The sequence below is a fragment of the Malaya genurostris genome, chromosome 3 (assembly GCF_030247185.1).
Source record: "Malaya genurostris strain Urasoe2022 chromosome 3, Malgen_1.1, whole genome shotgun sequence".
Classification (NCBI taxonomy): domain Eukaryota; kingdom Metazoa; phylum Arthropoda; class Insecta; order Diptera; family Culicidae; genus Malaya; species Malaya genurostris.
The window spans coordinates 75,772,856-75,795,182 of record NC_080572.1 but is presented as its reverse complement, the minus strand read 5'-3'; the positions used below and the strand labels follow the sequence as shown (position 1 = coordinate 75,795,182).

Below are 22,327 nucleotides of genomic sequence, written 5' to 3'. Positions count from 1 at the left end.
TGAGATTATGTCACTCAACTGAAAATTTTATCATCAAATTGTGATCACATTTCCGATGGCATGTAGCAAAAATTATGTTGATTCGTTAGATACAACCAGAGATATTCACGATCAAAAACTTATCACTCTCCTAGAGGGTAAATTTTGAAAAAGCACCCCATAATAAAGTAAGTCGTATTCACTACAAACAGTATGAACTCGTAACTTCTTCTATACAGGGGAATATTTTGCCAGTTCAACTACTACCGAGCATGGTCGGCTATGAGATCAAATGAACGGCTGAATGCAAAAATCGGACAAGTACAACTTAGTTTGGAAAAACCGTTCAATTATTCCAGAGTGCAAAACCCGGATAAGAACTTTGGATGCAAAAATCACATACATGTCTCATACGCAGCGGCATTTCTAAGTCACGGGTTTCATTTTTACGACTTTCTAAGACAAAACGTGAAATCCGGTTTTCTTGTATTGTCGTATGCATGAAACGGCGTTATCTGCTGTTATCCTGATTTTTTTTACTTCAACTCTCAGACAACACAAATTAAAATAGATTTCGTGAATTTCAAATTTTTTAAGTTCCGAAGTCGACTTTTTTCAAAAACAGTCAAGATCATTTTTTTTCAAAAAAATATTGATTTTGAAATTATTCCAGATCTCGACGTTTCGTGCATTTCTAATAGAATTCAGAAACAGATTTTTTTTGGATCAGAATTTTTTTTTGGAAATTTCAAATTTTTTCTAAGTCAATTTTTTGCTCAAAAAATTCTCAAAGTCTCAGTCCATTTATTTTTTTTTTTTTTTTCAAAAAATGTTATTTTGAGAGATTACACCGGATTCCGACGTTTCATACATTTCAAAAACATTTGACATAAAAAAATCAAACTTCGGAAATCTCAAAAGTTTTCTAAATTGATTTAGAATTTTTTTTTAGTTCTAAACATTTCACGCATTTCTAAGACATTTGGCATCATAAAAGCTCTGCATTTTTTACGCGGATTTCCGGAGATAAGCGGTTTTTTCTTTTCAGCTGTACGAATCCCCTGTCCAAAAAAGTCCTAATTGTATATCCTTGTACAGTTTTCACTTTGCATCCACAGTCTCTGTAAATCTGTACTTTTGTCACCAGACATTGATTTAAGATTTTTTAGTTTGTCTCTACGGCCTCCGGAGTCTATTTGGACAAAACCTGTAACTGACAATGACAATATGTTTCGTGCAGGAGAACACAAACGAACCAAAAAAACGATTCCATGGTATCGGCCCGATATCATTCGCAATCGGTCCGATGCGGTTTCACAAAGTTCGTTGGGTAGGACATTTCTAGTATACTTGTGAAAGTTGCATTCAAGCCAGACTTGTATACAACTATATGAGAATTCGATGTTCTACGAATATCCATGTTTTATTTCAGAACTATGTTAATTTTAAAATGAGCTACCGTTTTCTTTACTTGTTATTTGTAACGACTGATTTTTGTGAAAAAGTATAATTGACCAGTATTTGCCTCACTTGTAAACATGCGTCTGATGCAAAGTGCTGCAGTAGGTAATTTTTAAAGGCATAGTGAAAATTGTTTCTCACAGAAATGCTAGTGTGAATTTTAATTTTAAAAAATGAGATGGTAAAAGTGAGAATCAATATGAAAATAATCTCCCATACGCAAGACCAGTGCTGTAAAACTTCATTCAATTTAATTGAAATCGAATGTGTCCACACACTGACGAGCACTCTACTGCAGTAAACTTCACATTCTAACACGCAATCTTCGCAGTCGTACCGAATGGGCATCATCCCGTCCTTCATTCGTTTCTCTTTCTACCGCAACTCAGTTTAATCACCGTTAGTTTATCTCTTGAAGTAACAAAATATCTCTTACCCTTGAATGAGAGAGCGGCCTTCAAGTGAGGTTCATGTAAACATTCGAATTGGTTCAAGATAATGGATGAAAGATAAACCAGTCATAATAACTAAAATATCAGTTACAAAATAAACATGAATTAATTCATTTAGGGGTTAGCCAAATTTTGTGCTAGGGCACATAACCGTTTTTATTATTTTTACGTTTCGTCTTTGACTCATCAGTGCAGAGCAGTTCAAATTGAACTGCTTAGTGCTAAACTCGGCAAAAAATTTAGCTGACCCCTAAATGACCAAACCTGCATCGGCCAGAAATAGTGGAAAACACGTTTTCGTTCGGCACGTCATAATAGACATTGCACTCCGTTGCAAAACAAAAAGTGTTCTGTAAGTAGCAGGAACTTTACGTCTGCTTAGCGGTTCAAATTGAACTGCCGAGTTTAGCACTAAGCTGTTCAATTTGAACTGCTCTGCACTGATGAGTCAAGGACGAAACGTAAAAATAATGAATTAATTGTTCCCTCTTTCAGTTTTCTTTTTTCATATATCTAAACACATCTCAATACATTTCAAACAGTCGAAATTAGGCAAATTTTAACTTGCTGGTGATAACTAAAATCTCAAATGAGAACCGCCACCGTCAGAGAGAATTTTGTGTTATCGAGTTGATGTTATTTTCATATTGATTCATTCGCACTTGCTCACCACCCACAGTGAAGACAAGGTAGACAATGAAACAGGTAGACTACAAACTGAGCAAGCAAAACTTCAAGTGACTAGGTACGGCTATTCAACTGACGATGAATTCTGGGAGCTTCTGCAACAAAAGTAATAGAAATGAGAAGGTATATGCTGACAGTAAACGGCCATTAATTTCATTATTATCAAAAAATATTCGATTGAAATGAAGTTTTACCGCAAACCAAAGTTATTAGAACTTAATGTGAAATAAAACTAGGAAACTGTTCTCATCGTCTCAAAGGTGTATAACTAAGAAATCAATGCACAATTTATTTCAAAGTTTGTCCTAAGCTCCCAGAATGAAAAGGAGTGTTGGCATCACTCTCAAAAAATATCTAATTTCAATGTGTATCAAACAACTTATAGCAAAGTAATTGATCGAAACAGTTATTTTGAATGATAATGCATCTGTGGCAAGCGTGGCAAGTTTCGCAACTAAAAAATGTTCCTGCGACGGATACTGCAAATTCCGCGCTCAAATTAAACTATGTAAACCAATCGAAGCGCTATCTGCATATCGTTGTCAGTATTATTCGATTTATCTTAGTCTAAAGCTTAGTCTAAAACTATTCCGTTATTCAGAAAACTGGTCGGAAAAATTATTTCAGTTTCAGCTTACTTCCACTAGCATATTTGACTGGCAACGAACACATTCGTATATGGATTTTCTCTTGCAGAAATTATTACGAAATAAAGATTTACTTACCTTCTGTTAGTAATCCCACAAAATGGGAATCTTCAATTTAACACGCGAAAGGCATTGGATATGGAAGGTTGTCGTAAAACTATTTATTTTTTTCGGAAAACTGCTTTTTCAACAGAGTATAGCTAACTTTTTGATTAGGGAATTAAAAATTACATTCATAAAATGAAGCAATTTCCATCAACCATTGCACAGTGGGGAAAAAACCCAGGAAACCCGCAAAAAAATCGGGAACCATGGGAAAAGGCAACAAACAAGAGTGTTTCTTATGTAAAAAACGTGATTAATCCACCTAGCAGTGAGATGATACCTTTTTTTTATCAATTCGCATGTGTTTTTTGCATGAATATTCTTCGGTGTTTAAGTTTTCATTACATTATTTTAGTGACCGTCGTTTTAAGCAACAATTTGAGATTGTAATCACTCATTACTCTGTAATGTCGAAACAATCGAATTTAAATCTAGAAGTGTGATAATCGATTAAACATGCCATGATATGTAAGTTCCACTTTAGAGTTTATGGTAATTTAAGGTACTTCCAGAGCCGGTATTCAGGAACCAGCATAACCCAAACCGATTCCTATGGCCATATGACGAATAAATTACAGTTTTGAGTACAACTTTGAAGCTTAATTGGATAAAATTCATTAATTTTTGTATGTATGTATAAAACTAATTTATTTTGTATATAAGTTTAATTCAATTTGAATTTTTGTTTCTGATTAGATTAGAGATTTTGATTAGGCTTTTTTGAGAAAACGATTGAGCTTTGAGAAACGATTTTATACTGGAACCGGAATTCTAAAATCGGTATGGCCGAAGTCAGATAAATTCACCTGAATAGCTGTATAGTTTACATTTGTTTCAAAATATTTGAAAATCAGTGAAGACATCTTTGAGAAATCATAGCATGAATTAAATTTTTAGGTGCCTTCTGAATCGACAACTGAATACCACTAAAACTGAAAAAAGTTAATTTTTTTTATCGACTATCCAAATCTGCTAACCCGATAAACCTGATTAATTTATGTGGAATAGACATCTTTATACTAATCACCCTGTATCCCCGAAACCGGAAGTTGGATCTGACTGAAGAGCAAGATGTTTTAAAGAATCTTGAAACTTCTCATTTGCATCTTAGATGATTCTTAGATTTCATTTGAATCTTAGATCGGTTCAGCCATCTACGAGAAGAATGAGTTACACAATTTTGATTTCGTTTCATATATCATCCTGTAGTTCCGGAACCAGAGGTCGGAACCAAACATAATTCAGGAACTTTGTTGGGGAGCATACGAATTTTCGTATGAATCTGAATTTTTAGAAAAGAAATTTTCAGAGAAAATTGAGTGAAATTATTTGTCACACACGCATTTGCTGATCTCGACGAACTGATTCGAATGGTATATGGATGTTATGTTCTTCCAGCATTTATTGCTGTAAGTAGTTTAAAACAATATAATTAAAAAAAATCTGCCATCATCTGGTTTATATATGTCATATTCGAACGATTATGTTGCCAAAAACGAGCCGTGCTAAAATCGGTCCGAGGCAAATTGTCATGAAAAAGGATGCTGTACACAGTCTTTTTGGTACTTAGAAACAATTGTATGTAACAGAATAAAAAATCGTGTTTTCCGTTGCTCCCAAGCATTGCTTTGTCATACAGCGCTCAAAACTCCTACTGCTGGAATAGGGGGAAAAGTCGTTTACACAAAAATTTCGATATCTCCGTTAAAAATGGACGGATTTTAACAATCTATGGCTTGTTGAATAGGTATTATCGTGCGGAATCTAAGTCTGAAAACATATTTCGTTTTCAAGGTCAATTGTGACAGATACTGTCAAAAAACTGAAAATTTTGACATAAAACTTCGAATAACTCAAAAAGTAAACATCCGATCTCAAAACCATTCAATAGCGTTTTGGGTGACGGGGAGACCTTTCATTTGCGACTAGTTTGATCAAAATCGGTCCAGCCATTTCTGAGATCTCGACCTCTTAGTTGACAACACACATACAGACACACACACATACACACACACACACACACACACACACACACACACACACACACACACAGACATTTGCTCAGTTCGTCGAGCTGAATCGATTGGTATATGTCATTCGGCCCTCCGGGCCTCGGAAAAAATTTCGGAAGTTTGAGCGAATTCTATACCTATTTTTTATATATATAAAAAAAGGTAAAAAAAACAAGAAATTCAATGGAATGGTTTTCAATGGCCGCACGAATCGCCATCCTGCTCGTCTTACCCCAAATGCCCAACAGTTTCAGGGTTTTCCGTAGTATTTGTTTTGTAACTTGAAAAGAAATGGAGTGCGGTCCACTGGAATAGCTTGATTTTATGTAAAAATGACTGAAGAATCGGATGGCAGAGTGTACACTGGCCACACGAAACGTTTTGGTGGCTATTTTACCCCAATTCCTCCATCTCATGTTCTTATTGTAAATCGTCCTTAAATCTCGGTCAAACTTATTGGAAGTTTACTAGATCTAGCTTAACTTATAGAAAAAAAGTCTGTAGAACCGAATGGAAGAACCTACACTGGCCGCACGAAACGTTCTGGTGACTGAGCAGGATTGCGATTCGTGCGGCCATTGTAAACCATTGCATTGAATTCCTTGGAAATTTTTACATAAGAAACGCTTTAGTTTGTTGACCTATCTCAATTAGTTCATAAGTTACAGAATTCTTTGAGGGTTTTCATAGATTTTTCCCACTGTGCATTGGTTAAAAATTTAACGGATGTTTGATATTTCATCCACATAACTTAACATTCGTTAGAGAATAAATCATTGCTAAAAAATATTGCTTTGAACTAAATCGTTCAACCCTTCAACTGGTTGCACTGCATATATAAATACATAAATCTTTGTCATATCATAGAGAACAGACATCCAAGCTAGTACGAACTTTTTCAAAAAAGCTGTGTATAGCATACAAGTAAAAATTAAAAAAAATTCTGAAATAGCCGTTTAATTTCTTACTGTCTGTTCTCTGTGTTTAAACGATCAGTTTAGAACATGGGCGTGAATTTTATAACCGTGCAGATATTTCATGCGACCGTGCTTACCTAGGTCCTATGTAAATATAGTTTAGATTGCGAACAGATCCATGTGGTATTGTATTATTTTGATTAGGGAGTTAATATCGACATTACTTCGTATCGCGTAAGGTTGTTGTTGTTCGATTGATGATGATCGAAAGATAGCTTGCCAGTGTTAAACAAAAAAGAACACAATAAATTAAATGTACGAATTGATATCAAATCTCCCGGCAGCCGGCGGTCCGGAGTTTTACGAGTTTCGGAAAAAAAATCGTATTCAGCAGGAAACACATTATAATACTTAACGCGATAAAATTGCCAACGTATTCTCGGTAGCCGGCTGCTCAGAGCATTTAATTTACTAACAAGCAACCCCTTCCTATAATGCATGTGGAAATGCAGAGGATTCCTCGGTTTCTAGTAGCAACCTGCATTGAACTAACAATCTTTCCTTCCCAAGTAGATCTGCAGATTTGGCGTTGCATGCAGAGATCAATGTAGTTTACACAATCAATGGGAAACTACGTGCTATTCCCAAGCAGGTTGTTTCAGAAAAAAACATTTTTCAAGCTTAATTGGTTCTGATCAATAACGGAGTAGCAGCACACGGGCGGTTTCTAATGGTAATGCTAATGCTAATTAAAACATCATTACTCATTATGTATGTCGTCACACCGAAGCACTTTGAAAATGTCTATAGAGTTTTGGTTTCCAACACCAGCAAGCTATGTGCTCTACACTACCTGTTTATAACACATTGGCATAATCACTGCGTATTACTAATTCAGGTCATTTCGCTGAGATGGTCATAAGTCCAAATTATCCAATGGTTTAAAAATTGTATATAAAACGATTTCCTAGAAAGAAAAATGTAATGTAGTTCCTATCTGTTTTTTTTTTTTTTGGAAAAATGGACCTCTACGTGTCCATCTCTTCGCTTTTTCTCATATGCATTGCTCTGAGCTTTGAGCTAGCGGAATAGCTTATGGTGGAATAACTTGCAATATGAAGGAATAACTGTTATACTTTTTTTTTTAATTATGCATGAAATTATGAAACTGTTCTTTCGATGCTCAACGATAGGGTTTTTTTCGTACACGCACACTTCAATATTAATAAAATGCTGTACGATATACGAGTAGTTAAAAATGGCTACATCATTTTTACTAGCGACAAAAAAATCGCATTTCTTGGAACTCTCAGCGCTATTAGGAAACCGAAACTCAATTGCTCAGACTGTCAAAACATAAGATCAAATTATCTCGGCGGTGGTGTGGGCAATCTCAAACCTTCATTATTGCACATACTTAACACCTAAACTTTGTCCCCATACCATCAACTCTATCCGCTGTATCGACCGCAATCAAGTTCGGAAATTCGATATTGAGTTTCTCGACACTCCATCCCAACTGGATGACCGTGGGATGAAAGTTTTCTCATCGAACTTTTTTTTTTGTTGGCCTTTCCTCCAACCCAGTAAGTCTGCTATTGAACGGTTGCTTACGACATTGTGCTTGATTTCTACTCTGTTTCATGACTTTATTTTTTCGTCCAACATCTGCTGATGCCATCGGTTAGTGCTCCCAAGGAAAGCGTTTGCGGTTATTGAGAAGACCCATATTTATTACCTCCTCAGACTTACCTCGTCCAGGAGACGGCTGCTGTTTATCGGAACAAACCCGCACTAATAGCCTCGTACCTCTCAATAGGGCAAGAGTTTCGGAAGACTTTCAAATTGGAAGGCGTAAAACGGCTTAGTCAGATTATTGCCTTTCCTGCAATTCATTCGGAGCCTCAACAAAAAGATAGTGGATCCGGCAAGGGGATCCGGACAACGGGGCATACCGTTAAAACTTTTTCGTAGAATATTGAACAGCATCGCGATTTGCATAATTTGATCATCCCATCTTTTTTCTCGCTTCCCTGAGGCGGAGATGGATCATTTGAGGACTGGCGAAACAAGGACTGGCGCAAATCGTTCGGACCCGATTGGAGCCCTTCGCAGGATGAGCTGCCAAAAAAACAGCTTCCGGTGAGGTTAAGCGATGAGTTGGGCTCAGATTGATGAAGAAAAGGAATATTTTCACTCACCCCCTCGGTCAGGCCCCAGCCGACACTCATTCCCGTCCAAGTCGGCGAAGCAATTCAAAGTAAGAATCAATATTGTTGTAACTGTTGTTGCTGATCCCAGCCGCTTTGGTTTGCTGCATGCAATGAAGACGGAACATTCTGCGGAGCCTGGAAGCACTGGGCGGAGAGGCTAGGAAGCGAAATTGATTTTCATAACACATTTTTATGCAAATCACGTTCGACTATAAACATGTGCCTCAGCCAGTCAGCCAGCGCGTCGGGATCTCAATTTTTCAACCGTCCGGCCAAAGGAGCTTCTTCCTTCGCCAATTTTTCATTCTATCCAGATGCTATCGCAAATCAAATGGATTGTTGGATGATGGTTTGAGGTTTTTTGATTTGTTCAGGCTCCAGCTAACGGTGGGATAGTGGGATGAAGATTTGCCAAATCACAGCATTAAAGTTCAAGGACGCTTATTCACCGGAGCAGAATCAGTTTAAAATGGAGGGACAAAAATAGGAAGATTTAGTATTGATATAAATCTGGAACGTACATGTTCAATATTTTGCATTCAGTGCAGACATATTTTCGGGGAACATAGAAATTGTAAGCGGAACCAATGTAGGTAAAATTGGGTTTAACCACTAGTTAAAATTTTATTAGAAAGTATACTGTCTAAGTCGAATTCACCTATGCAAACAATTTGTTCAAGGAAAATTAGGTCAACGATTAGACCATATCTCTCTTTAAAGAGAACATAAAAAATTACCGAAACGTCATGCAATTTTAGAAATACATCGTTTGCTTATTTTATCTCTGAAGTAATTTTAAACTTCATTGATCCTTTTGCAGCACACAACCGGAGAGTAAATTAGTAAAGGACTGACGAATAGAAAAGCACAAATGAAAAATAACTGTGCAATCTGGGCAAAAAAAATTATACAATGTAGTCACCTGACCTGACTGTTTCCCGTGATATTTGTCTGAAACTGTAATAAAGTGTAATAAATATATTAAATGTTTATATCCTCTTATAAACAGAAATTCTAAGCTCTGTCTAAAAAACAAATTGTTAATATATAAACAAATTTTCAGACCAGCCATGCTTTATGCAGTACAAATTTGGTTAAGTTGTTGTTCCACCAGGAAGAAAACGCTTTCAGAATAAAATTCTGAAAATGATTTTGAAGCGTCCTCCCTGGTTTAATACAAATGAGTTACACAGACTCACAAATATAGAACCATTAGATGTAATGTCACATAATATTATAAGCAAATTCTGACAAAAATCGATGCAATCTTCAATTGAATCGATTCGCTCTCTGTATTAGTTAGTAAGTTAGTATATAAGTTCCTTTTCCCCATTACACAATACAAGTAGGTTTGTAATTTTCCCTACACAAAAATCTCAGAATTGCTGAAGCAAATGATGTCCTCATGGTATCAACCAAATCATATATATAATAGGGCTGAAAAGTCACCACTTGTGGCTGAACACCCAATCTAAATCTTAATAATTTAATTTTAACTCATATTCCAATAAATAGTTATTTAAAAAAAACCACTAAGAAGGATTCTAAAACTGAATTTAGGAACTGAATTCACAACCTGGATTCTGGTCTTCCTTAGTGCTAAACTTAATAAAAGATTGAAAGTTTTTTTTAAAATTCAGTGTCAGAACATAGTTTCAGAAGTTAAAATTTAGACTCTGGGCTGAACCCTGGAATTAGATTTTTAGAAACTGAATTTAGTGCCTTAGGGCATGTTCAGGAGTCTTCCTGTTCTAGATGCATAATTTATGTCAGCTTTACAATTCAAATCTGGAAATTATAACAAGAAAAACTGGCAGCCCCAGCAGCAAAAAATAGAACGGAAGCGTATTCCAGTTTTAAATTTGACAGTAGAACTGTAAGAATAAATAAAACTAAAACGATTTCAGTTTTTGCAATGACTGAGCGGAAACATATATTGGAGAAGCCAAATGAAAGAAAAACTAACAGAAAAGATGAATTTTGGGAAAAAAAAAAAACGCTCAGAGACAGGTCTCGAACCTGCGTTCTTATGCTTATTGCAATTAATAAATCGTTTAAAACGATTTGCTGTAGATACTTTGTTCCAGTTTTAGTTCTATTATAGATCGCCCATATGAAACTTCCAGCTGCTGAATTTGCTCTTAATTTAAGTTTGTAGTTCGTATTCAAAATTCTGATTCAGGAATTTAACTTCAGAGTTCGGAAAAAATTTTTTCAAGATATTAGCTCTGGATTTTGAAACAATTTGGGGACAGGACTTGGGTTCGATTCCCAATTTCCAGAATTAATTTTGTATTTTGGAGATTAAACTTGAACCTGAATTCGGGAAATGGGTTTAGTTCCAGAATCCTCGAATTCAATTCATGAACTGTATTTTTTATTTGGATTCCGAACCCGAATTTTGCAACTGAATTCGGAGCCAGTCCCAGGTTTCGAATGCAGTTCTTTAAATCATTTAATTTTGGTGTAGATAAATAAATTCACACAATCGATCAACTAATATGAACGATTGTTGATGTGAAAGAAGCAAGTCAGTTGTATTCGTATTCATGTCCTCTAGTTATGTATCTGATATTACCCAACCACCTTTTTTCAACTTCTTAATAATCATTCAGTTGTTCCCCAAATTTTGTGCTAGGGCATATAACCGATTTTAATATGCTTACGTTTCGCCTTTGACTCATCAGCGCATATCAGTTCAGACTGAACTGCTTAATGCAAAACTCGGCAGTTCAATTTGAACCGTGAGTCAAATACGAAACGTAAACATATTAAAATCGGTTATGTGCCCTGAATGACCAAACCTGCATCGACCAGAAAGAGTCGCAAACACGTTTTCGTTCGGCACGTCGGTATAGACATTGCATTTCGATGCACAGAAACAAGTGTTCTGCAAATAACAGAAACTGTACGGCTGTTCAAAATGAACTGCCGAGTTTTGCATTAAGCAGTTCAATCTGAATTGTTATTCACTGATGAGTCAAAGACGAAACGTAAAAATATTAAATTCTTAATAGTCCTTGACTAGATGGAACAGCTGTACCGCGCAAATGACACACGGAAGTTCTATGAGAAGGTGAACCGCTCACGTAGAGGCTACACGCCACAGGCCGAAATGTGCAGAGATACTAGTGGTAATCTTCTCACGAACGAACGTGAGGTGATCGACAGGTGGAAGCAGTACTATGACGAACATCTGAATGGCGAAGCACAGGATACAGAGAACGACACAGGAATCAATCTGGGTGCACGCTCAGCCGACGACAGATTCCCAGCATCTGGTCTGATGGAGATAAGTGAGGAGATCGGTAAGCTGCGGAACAACAAAGCCACGGGCAAGGACCACTTTGAGAAGATGACGGAAACCTACAGCGGACTGGCCACAAATGCGTCAAAATACAGAATTCATGAGAGGAAGAGGCACTAGAGTAGAAACACTACGCCTTCCACCACGAATATTCAGGGGACTGGATGTGAGTAGGGATTTCATTCGTATGATGTCCAGACTCATGTCCAATCACTACACGTTAGACGCACATCTCCTTCGAATTGGGCTCTCCGAGACTAATCATTGTGCTTGTGGCGAAGGTTATCGGGATATTGATCATGTCGTTTGGACATGCGTGGAGTGGAGATGTCAGATCTCAACTAATAAATTCTTTGCGTATTCAAGGTAGACTATCCAATGTCCCAGTTCGAGACATTCTTGCTTGTCGTGACCTTCCATACATGAAACTTCTTTATCATTTCATAAAGATAATTGGAGTTTCAATTTAATAAAGGACCCTTTTTAAGAGTTAGTTCTGATTCCAGCTGCGACCATGAGTTCAACCAATAGCTAAATTAGAATAGAAATTATGCAGTGATACAAACAAACTCGAAATACTTTATGAAATTATCAACAAAATGTCTGAAAATAACAGCTTATTTTATAATTTATAGAAGTTAATCGTTTGGTTCAAAAAATATTGCCGAGTAGATTTCATAATTAATGGCGAATTACCTAAGATGATATTTAAGTAATAAGAGGAATATGTTTTAATAAATTTAAATCGTTGTGACTATTTTTGAATTAGGATAAGAATTTTATGTAAAAGTTATGCTACGGCGAAGAAAAACTTGTGTAAACTGCCTTAAGAAATAAACGTATTTATGGAAAGAAAATATCGAGGTGGTTGACGAGTTCGTGTATTTGAGCTCTCTGGTGACCGCCGATAATGACACCAGCAGAGATAGAGAGTACAGAGACGTATTTTGGCAGGGAATCGTGCGTACTTTGGACTCAGAAAAACCCTTCGATCGAGAAAAGTACGCCACCGCTCGAAATTGACCATCTACAAAACGCTCATTAGACCGGTTGTTCTCTATGGCCACGAGACCTGGACTATGCTGGCAGAGGACCAACGGCAGATGGAAGACGGAGCGTGGAGACGGCGTATGAATCACGAATTGCAACACCCATCGTACGAACAGCTAAAATCGGACGTCTACGATGGGCTGGGCATGTCGTAAGGATGTCGGACGACAGCCCAGTGAAAATGATTCTTGAATCTAATCCGATGGCCAACAAATTGATTCTAAAGAAAAATCTACCATATTTTTTTCTATTGAAATAAATAAACTTGCAATGTAATCAATCAACTAACAATTCGAGTTGAGATTTTTAACTTGTCCCTAGTATCTTTTGCCGAGCCCCGCCTCTATTAATGGCAGATTGCAGTGATGTCAATATTGAAACAGAAACTTTTCATGCAGCCAACATTAGTAGTGATCCAAATTTTAATCTAGGATTTTTGCTCTAGTTCGCAACTACCGATACAGTAAGAAATCACCGATATATGCTGAATGATATTGATAAACTCATCTTATCATCAATACCACCAATAATCTAAACTGCTCGATCCGTGGTTATCAAAATTCTCAAAGCATTGTTTTCGAAAGTTTATGTAATAAAAATGCTTATTGACTGGTAGAAACTGAACTTAACACAATAGCTTTGGTAATAGTTTTGGAGTCTTAAGTCAATAGTTTTAACAATCCAAGGAGGCAAATCATATGTACTGTAATATGATATGTCGATTCTGTATATGTTTGTGGATATCGAACCACATAGAATAAATAAACAATTGTGAATGAGAAAATGCAAAAAATTTTCCCATAATTTTGCACTATTGCTTTTCTTTCTTTTCATTTGATATGATTGGTCTATCACAGAGATTTTCAAACTCAAATATAAATGTGTCAATCGGCTGTGTCCGTTAATTATCAGCAGAAAAATGCCCGGATCCCTATGATCGCCTTGCTCCGGTTTGGATGAAACTTTGCACACGTCTACAGTATGGTAAACGCCTCTATTTTGCACGGATGTAGACACCAATTTGACTCGGGACTGACTTTTAGGATATTTTACCGACGTTTTTACATAACATATTAAAAACTTTGCTATACGTTATTGCGTTCAATGACTAGAGATTATGATTTAAAAAAAAATCACTCAAAATATGTCTTACGAAATCGTACAATCAAAAGAATCATTCGTTAGACACAACGAGAAAATTCCGTTCACATCGAACAAAGCAGATACGTCATCATCCTTTCCAACCTTATTTATCGTAGCAGATTGGGTCAACTTCGAATATCAAAGTTCATTATACTAAACACAACCTTACCCTATCTTTCTTTTAGTGGAAATCACGATGGTGCGTTATGCGGAAACTATCCCCAGTAGCAGGTAAGTTCAAAGAAATCCATCCACTTAGCACATATATCCTACCGAATCCGAATACAAATTTAATTTTCCAGTATTGTGACACCCTTTTTCCTAGTTTCTATTCAAATGTTGAAAGTTCTTATCACCAGAAAACACCAGAGAATACGGACGACCCTTCGACCATATCCAGTGGAAATCCTTTGATCCTTCGGTTCGTGTTTACGTTTATTTGTTACGCTGCATTGAAGTCGAAGGCCCGCCGTTCCATACTCGTTGCTCGTGGCAGCTGAGGAAGCTATTTTGGCTATTTCCAAGGTTGAAGGAAGCAGTAAAATTTATTACGAAGCATCAACTTCTTCTACAGCTCAATCTACGTTGAAACGCAGTGGAAACGGGTAATCTCTGAGGAAACATTCGTTCGAACGGCAAGTAAAAGCCAGACTCAAGGATTTCCTACTCTTGCACATTAGTCGGAAAAGATTGCTCCCCTCCCTGTGTGATGTAATCGATACCAGTGCGATATGTATTTCTTATTTCTATTTGCTGAGCATTATGCTCTGTCTCGATTTCATTATTTTTACCCGATAGGTACTTGCCGTATCGTGTTGGAATGGCAATACCGTACGAAGACCCCTTTTTTCCATGACTGTTGTACGTTCAGGCTCGAACCTAAAGAAAAAGGAGGAAAACACTTGAACTTTGAAGCCATTTGTCATCGACGAGATAAGAGGCAGCGGCACACACTCAGACGTACTCCGATATCGTCACAAGCGCGGTCGGTCGGGTGGCTGGCTGGTGGCGAAGGGCAAGTGATTTCCTGGTACACACTTTACGTGGCCAAAACCAAGCGCGCGTAGTAGTAGGAAAGGTCTCTGGAAATAGATTTTCGTCTCGCGATTTCGCTCTGTGCCTAGGAAGAGCCAGCCAAAGAGGTCGCACTCGGATTAGATTTCTTCTACCGGCAACATAAATAATCCATTTGGGGTACGCCAACTGGATGCAATGTAACCGTGTGTCCACGGACGCGGCTAGGGAGGGTGGTGAGAGGTTTTTGTGTTGTACAACAGCTGAGATCCAAACACGCGGTTCAAAAGAGAACCCATCACTCGATGTGACGCGATGTTTATGGTTAGTGAGGAGTGGCAAATGATGAGGAAAATCATAACAGCGGTGATCATTACGGTGACGGAATGTAATAAATCAGAGCGGGTCCTCGAGAGTGGTTGATATCGGGTACAAAACCGTCATCATCGGTCGGTAGGTGTGAGGCCAGATGTGAATTATGATAAATTTGATGGAATATATTTAAACACAAGCCGTAGGATATAAGGCACATGTAAGTGTGATTACATTGTTTACTGCCTCAGGATTTTTATAGCGTAAACATGTTCGGCTTGCACATTTTGTTGTGTGGTTGGGATAACATACAGTCTCATCGATCCTGAGGACATCCAAAAAATATATCTTCGCGGAGAATCTTTGCAAAATAATAAAGTACAGGAACGCTTAAATATTCTAGCGTCTATATTACATCAGTGTTATGGAATTTTGTGTGACTGCGTTTTCAACATTTTTAAGCGAAACATTGTCGTTTTATTACAATATTTCTCTCAATTTGTCGTGAGGTTGAAATGTTTGTTTCTGACTTGCTTGTGAATAATGTGACTTCAAATTTGAAATATTAACACTGGTTTACACAAACTCGAATTGGAATGAAAGGTTACGAGTCGAACAACTAGAATAATTCCACCTGATATAAGCGAAACAATGTCTATCCGATTTTCCTACTTAGTAAAGTACAAATTGCAGAAGAGTTTGAATACGCACGGAAACACTTTCTTCCTAGTAAGAAGATCGAGAACCTACGACCGCCGAAACAATTCAAAGACCGACCGACCGACGATTCCATTCAGATTTTAAAGGACTTCATGGCCAATCGCTCATCCTAAAACTTTACTGACGGACAAACAATTGAATCTCGAACAAGTTATTGCAGACGTAGAAACAGATCTGAATAATTGTAATCAATCTGAAATCTCACAAAAGAAACCAAACTTAAGAACTAAAGAGAACACAAATAGCAAACAAATTTGCGAAAGAACCCCACGTTTCACGGCAAAGTTAATGAGGGAAATGAAGTTGATGCACAAACTTTGATAAAAAAACGTGTTCTTGTACGTGGGTATCCTTACGCTGACAAAAATAAAAAGTTTGCCAAAAATTCACAAATCGTCAACCGAATTTCGATGGCAGAAGAAGCTTATCCCAATATTGTTGAAGAGTAGAAAGTTTTAAAATTTCTTTCTCTTCACAAAAATATTGTTTCTCTCAGCGAATTCAGCAGCAGAGCTTCGGTCACAAAATTTATTGAAAGAAAATAAATTTGCAATATAGATTTCGCAAATTTTCTTAATAGGGAATTCCCGTCGAGTTCTAGAAAAAATTTTTGGATACTCGAAAAAAAGTAGATAAAATTATCTAGATAAAATTATCTCTTCTAGATTATTTTTCGAAGGAAGTTTTGAAAGAATATTCTTTTAGAGATAAAGTTCAGTAAAGAATTAAAAATTCAAATGTTTAGGGTTTGAGCGGTTAGTAAAAAAAACTTAACCGTTTGAAACTTCCACTATTGAGAATTTTACCTATTTCGTTGTAATAATACTAACGTAATAATGACGCTAAACAGGTAAAAATTTTCATTGTGGAATTTAACAGATCTTTCGTTTTGCTTTTCCAAAAACGGTATATTAAAAAATTATTACGTAGGGGCAATGGAGGCAAGCAATGAAAAAAATGGTGATACCGCCAGCTAGAGTAGTTAAGCTACTTCGCCACCGTCGAATTGTGTGGGATTTTGGCAATCTGTTCGAACTGTTGGAAGGTAACTTTGCGCAGCTAATTTGGTTGCCTAAATTAATGGCTGGAAAGTTTATCAACTTATTAGATAAATTCATAAATGCGATTCATCCAAAATATGAAATAACGGTATCTAACGAAGAAAACAGATTGGAAAAATGCGAATACAAATGTAACTTTGTAATGTTACCGCAGAGACTTGTATCTCAAATATTTTTAAAGGTATGAAAAAAATATTGCGCAGAAGTCTAATCTTGATTTGGTATACACAACGACTAAAACCGATGTGAAATAAGATTAGGTCAGATGTCGTTTATCGTTTTACTAGATGGGATTTGCCCAACCATACCCTATTTTTGTTCATTTTAGCAACCAACTATGCAAAAAGTAATACCAGTTATTCGCTACACAGTACAACTCTATTCCATCTTCGATGGAATATTTTCTGAGATCCTTTTCGAAAAAATGGAAGAACTGTTGGAATTTTTACAATGTATATTACTTTTTACAACCTAATACCATATGAATTTACTATATTATAGAATTATTACTAGCACAGAAGAGAGAAGTTATTTACTCTTTCAGGAAAAATGCTTCCAAGTTAACAAGTTACAGTTACTGTTATTATAAACCCACTGTATCTAGAGAAAGGCAACACTTAGAAAAATTTTGTTCAACAAAATTTCGATTGAATATGATGCTTTTATTAACAAAATCGATTCAGAAAAAATATTTAAACGATCATTAAAAATTTTGTTATATTTAAGAGTAATAGTGCAATAAACTTTATTAGTTGTCAGCTACAGCATATCAGATATTAATAATATCACAAATAACATCAATTTCTAACGAGAAAAACAAATTAAAAAATTGACATGCGAATGCAATTATGCAATGAAATCCGCGAAAATGTCCCAAGTAGCATGTTAAGTTGCTGTCCTGTATTTTTCTATCGATTGTGCCATTTATCAAGTTAGTTTATATTACTATTCTGATAACTGTTGTGTTGTGGAAAAAGCGCAATTTTTCTGTGTCGTGCAACATATAACTAATACAAAAACTCATGCCTCGATCCCATCACAAAGGCAGTAATAAAATCAGTGAAAAAACAATTGTGAAACTCGTGAGAACTACTACGTAATGTAAACAAGAAATGGAATGACGTTTACAAAAACATGCAAACTTAATTTCTAATGCATAAGTTTCACATTTGATTTTCAATACAACTGTCCTTAACACAAACATGGATCTTGTAAAATAATCTGTACATGAAAAATGATAATGCTACAGAATTGATCTTTTTTGTTTTAGTAATTGAAAAATCGACAGCGAACTGCATTTTTATGGTGAAACATGTATTCGTACGGCTGAAATTTTCAAACGCCTTTGAATTAACGCGTTTTTTATGATTGTGCACCAATTACTGTGAAAATAACAGTCTATTATTTTGAATGAGAATCATCGGAATGGTGTTTAAAATACGTGTATTCAAACATTCTTAAAATTTTCAGACGATTTTGATCAAACTAATGTGTAATTAAACCTGAAAAATCTCGAAATGAATTTTGCTTGAATATTTTCCAATATGGCATCGATGGTAACAGTGAGTTGAATAGAAAATGGTTCATCCAACGTAATGACATATATTATCTAAATAACAGGAAACATTAACATGTTAATATTTCGAAAAGAAATGCTCCACGTTTTGTTTTTTTCATCAGTTTCTATCTTCTACTTGAATTAAACAACAATACAGTATAGTCATTCATCTTAGCGGACCCGACTTTTGTGATACGCACTGTAGGTATTATTTTGGTAAGTCCGTGTGCTGGAGTTGCAAAAATAAGTTGCACAAGCGGTAATATATAACTATGGGAGTAACTATGATGACATTAACTTTTCGTTCAATATCTTTGAAAAGTGATGTCAGGTTTGCTTATTTTTTTCGCGAGATGAAAACCGAATACAATTTATCTGATTGATTTTTGTTTTCATTGGGTATGTAATGCTGTATTCCTGCAACTTTCATGATAATAATGTCATGTCTGCAAGTTTTGCATTCAATTCAAACAGATAAATCTTGCACAAATTTTTTGCAAGTTTTGAATTTTATATCATTGTTTTTTCTAAAGCTAAAGAAAACTGCACACACTGAGCTAAAAATTCATGAGGCAGCCAAAACTATGCGGACTCAGCAGAAACATATTTTTTACAGCAAGGTTATCAATTCGGCTAATCATTTTTGCGTTGCGGAGAGCATCAATCATTTCACTAATTTTTCTTCCACAAAAGATTTAAAGCAATTTCGACGTATATTGTGTCCTATGACGGCCGTTTGGAAAGTTTTTGATAAGTTGCACAATTGTTGTAGTTACTCCCGTTTCACATGACGATGTGATTTTTTTTGCAGAACTTAAGGAAATATAAACACGTTGGTGATTTACTGCACAATTGTTTTAGATGTACTTAAAGTTGTTCTACAGTGATTTTTTCGGTAGTATTGGGAAACTTAACAGTGATAAGTTGCACAGCCAATTTTAAAATGTTTAAAAATCTTGCTGAGCATATCAAACATAAATAACATTTCTAAATCAATTGTAAAACATCTTGGAAGTTCAATAAGTTACATTTGCTACTTGGGGTTACCGGAGAGACGGGACCCGAACCCGTACCTATCTCCTAACCGGGAAAATTGTTTTGCCAATTAAACTACCCTGCATATGAAAACACATGAAGAGATACCTCAATTGATTAGAAAAAACAAGCATGCTTCGCTGTACTTGGTCATCACGGCGTTCACTTGCAGTCCTATATCTACGAAAACCAAATTCAGAACATAACACACTGATAACAAATCTATTTTTTTCCTTTCTACTTTGCCACCGACACTAATTCGAGGTTTTTTTTTGTCTATTTTGCTATCTTTTGGGGTTCACACCAGCATCGTACATCTACATGACAATCTCAGCCAATATGTGATAGCAGCAGTGACGATTGTGATATCGTACATAATATATTGAAAATTATCAAACCTTCGATTGAGTTTCAACGATTTGGGTTTTAGTCTTTGTTGAGACGTAGAGCCGTCTAGAGCTAGTTTCAGCTATGATCAGTATCTAACGGGGAAAACCGATGGGAAAATTGACATGCGAATGCAATGTGGTAACATTTTCGTGGTTTTCATTGCATAATTGCATTCGCATGTCCATTTTCCAACGGGGAAAACAGCCGTTAGATACTGATCATGTTTAAAGCTAGCTCAAGGCGACTCCACGTCTTAACGAAGACTAAAATACTAATCATCAAAAATACCGTTTTTGATAAAAATTTGAGAGTTTGAAAAAAAGATTTATTTTCAGAATAAAGCACATCCAAAAAAGGCGAATCTTACAAAGGTAAACACTTCGAGTTTCTCTTTCCAACGAATAAACGCTTCAAAATCTTACAATTTTGTCTAAAAATCCGGTTCTACAAAAATCTTAATCTTAGTAATACGAATAAAAACGGTGAAACTGTCATTCTATTTGTTTACGAATGTTTCGTTTCGTCGAACGGCGAAACTATTTTTTTTTCGTTATTTTAGATGGCTTACGAACTTTTTTCTTTTGGAAACAGTAAATTAGACAATAAAATTACTCGCGGGAGCATAGAAGTAAACAACTCGAAAAAGGGCTGAAACTCTTTTTATGTTGATTTATTCAGTAGATATAGAGGAAAAGCGAAAAATATGCATACCCCGCTAAGACAAACAATTGAACTAAAAATATACGATAATTTCTAAATATGAATTGAAACCAAAGTAAATCAATCGGGCGAACCGTTTAGGGGCTGTCCATAAAAGACGTCACGCTTTTTTTTGAAGATTTTTGACACCCCAAACCCCCTTTGTCAAAATTGTCACAAAATCAAAGACCCCCCCCCCCCCCCTATGTCACATGTCACGAATTCAAAATAAATAAAATTCATCTCAATATGTATGACAAACCATACAAATATGAGGGAAAAATCGATTTATTACATGCTGTCATTAGATTAAAAAATATCCCTAAAACTACAAAATCATCGGAATTATTTTATTAATATCAATTACATAAACTAACAAAAGTATTTGGTTGGAATTGATGATACATTTTAATCATCTGTTTTATTCCTCCTAGCGGTACACAGATATATTATGGTTTAAGGTAAAGAATAATATTTTCTTAGTGTAGCATACAGGGCTGAGAAAATAAAGACCAAAAACTCATCAAAACGAGATCACTGCCGGAGCATCTTTTCATGATCAGTTGATCAGTGAATTTTAAATCACATCGATCAATATCGGTACTGATCTGCCGTCACACAATGGGCAGTGATTTTGAGTTAAAATGATTCTTGATTTATGTAAGTTCAATCATTGGATGATTCGATCAGCTTTGATGTTGGTGGAGGAAAATCACATAAGATCAAGATAAGACATGACATGATCTACGTCTAAAATCGTTGATCTCCCGCCCTTTTTCAAATGGAGTACAATTGAATAAACTGCATCAGAATCAGATAAGAGAAATTCTTATGATATACTATTATCAATGCTAGAAAATCAAATTACTGAAAAAAATTGTCAGTGGATAACTTAAGTTAAACCGTTTGAAGACATCTTTTTCTTTTTACTCATATTAGGCAAATTTTATTAATTTTGCTAATTTACTCGCTCCTCCGTGCACTTTTGCTGATCATAACAGAAATGATTTCCTGCATCACTCATTTCCGAATTTACAAGAAGTAGCTTTTACATCAACAAATACACGTTTTCCTATAGAATGTAAACGTTTTTTTTGGAGATTTTTTCAGGAAATAGGGCAAAGTAGTAATATAATTAGGTATTTCGAAAATGCACTCATTGAAAATATTGGACGTCACATTCCAAAAACCTCCCCCCCTGTTACAAAAGGTCACGTTTTATGAAAAACCCCTCTCCCCCTTGCGGCGTGACGTCTTTTATGGACAGCCCCTTATGAGATACAGTTTCTTAGGAGTTTTCAAGGAATATTTGCTTAGGCGTTTCTCGAAAGTAAGGCTGTAGTTATAATGGTAAACTGATGATGAGAATTGTCCATTTTGGGAACGAAAAATACGTCGTCGAGTGCGAAAACGTTGTTTTAGACTGCAAAAGGAAGACATTGTTAATTAGACTCCGATAGGTGTGTTAAATTGTGTTAATTTTTTCTGTTTCTCTTTCTCATCTCTCTATTCAAAAACTATGGTGGGTGAATCGTAAATTGTTAGTTGACTTATGGTGGCTCGTT

The 22,327-nt window shown here is 35.9% G+C and overlaps 1 protein-coding gene across 7 annotated transcripts in view; it reads left to right on the top strand.

The window, feature by feature from the left end:
• LOC131438822 (uncharacterized) overlaps positions 1–22,327 on the top strand; it is a 299,650-nt gene that overhangs the window by 78,495 nt on the left and 198,828 nt on the right. For all 7 annotated transcript variants that reach the window (XM_058609141.1, XM_058609136.1, XM_058609140.1 and 4 more), the window contains exon 3: positions 14,159–14,204. In XM_058609141.1, the coding sequence (XP_058465124.1) occupies positions 14,159–14,204 (46 nt within the window). The remainder of the gene's footprint in view (positions 1–14,158; positions 14,205–22,327) is intronic.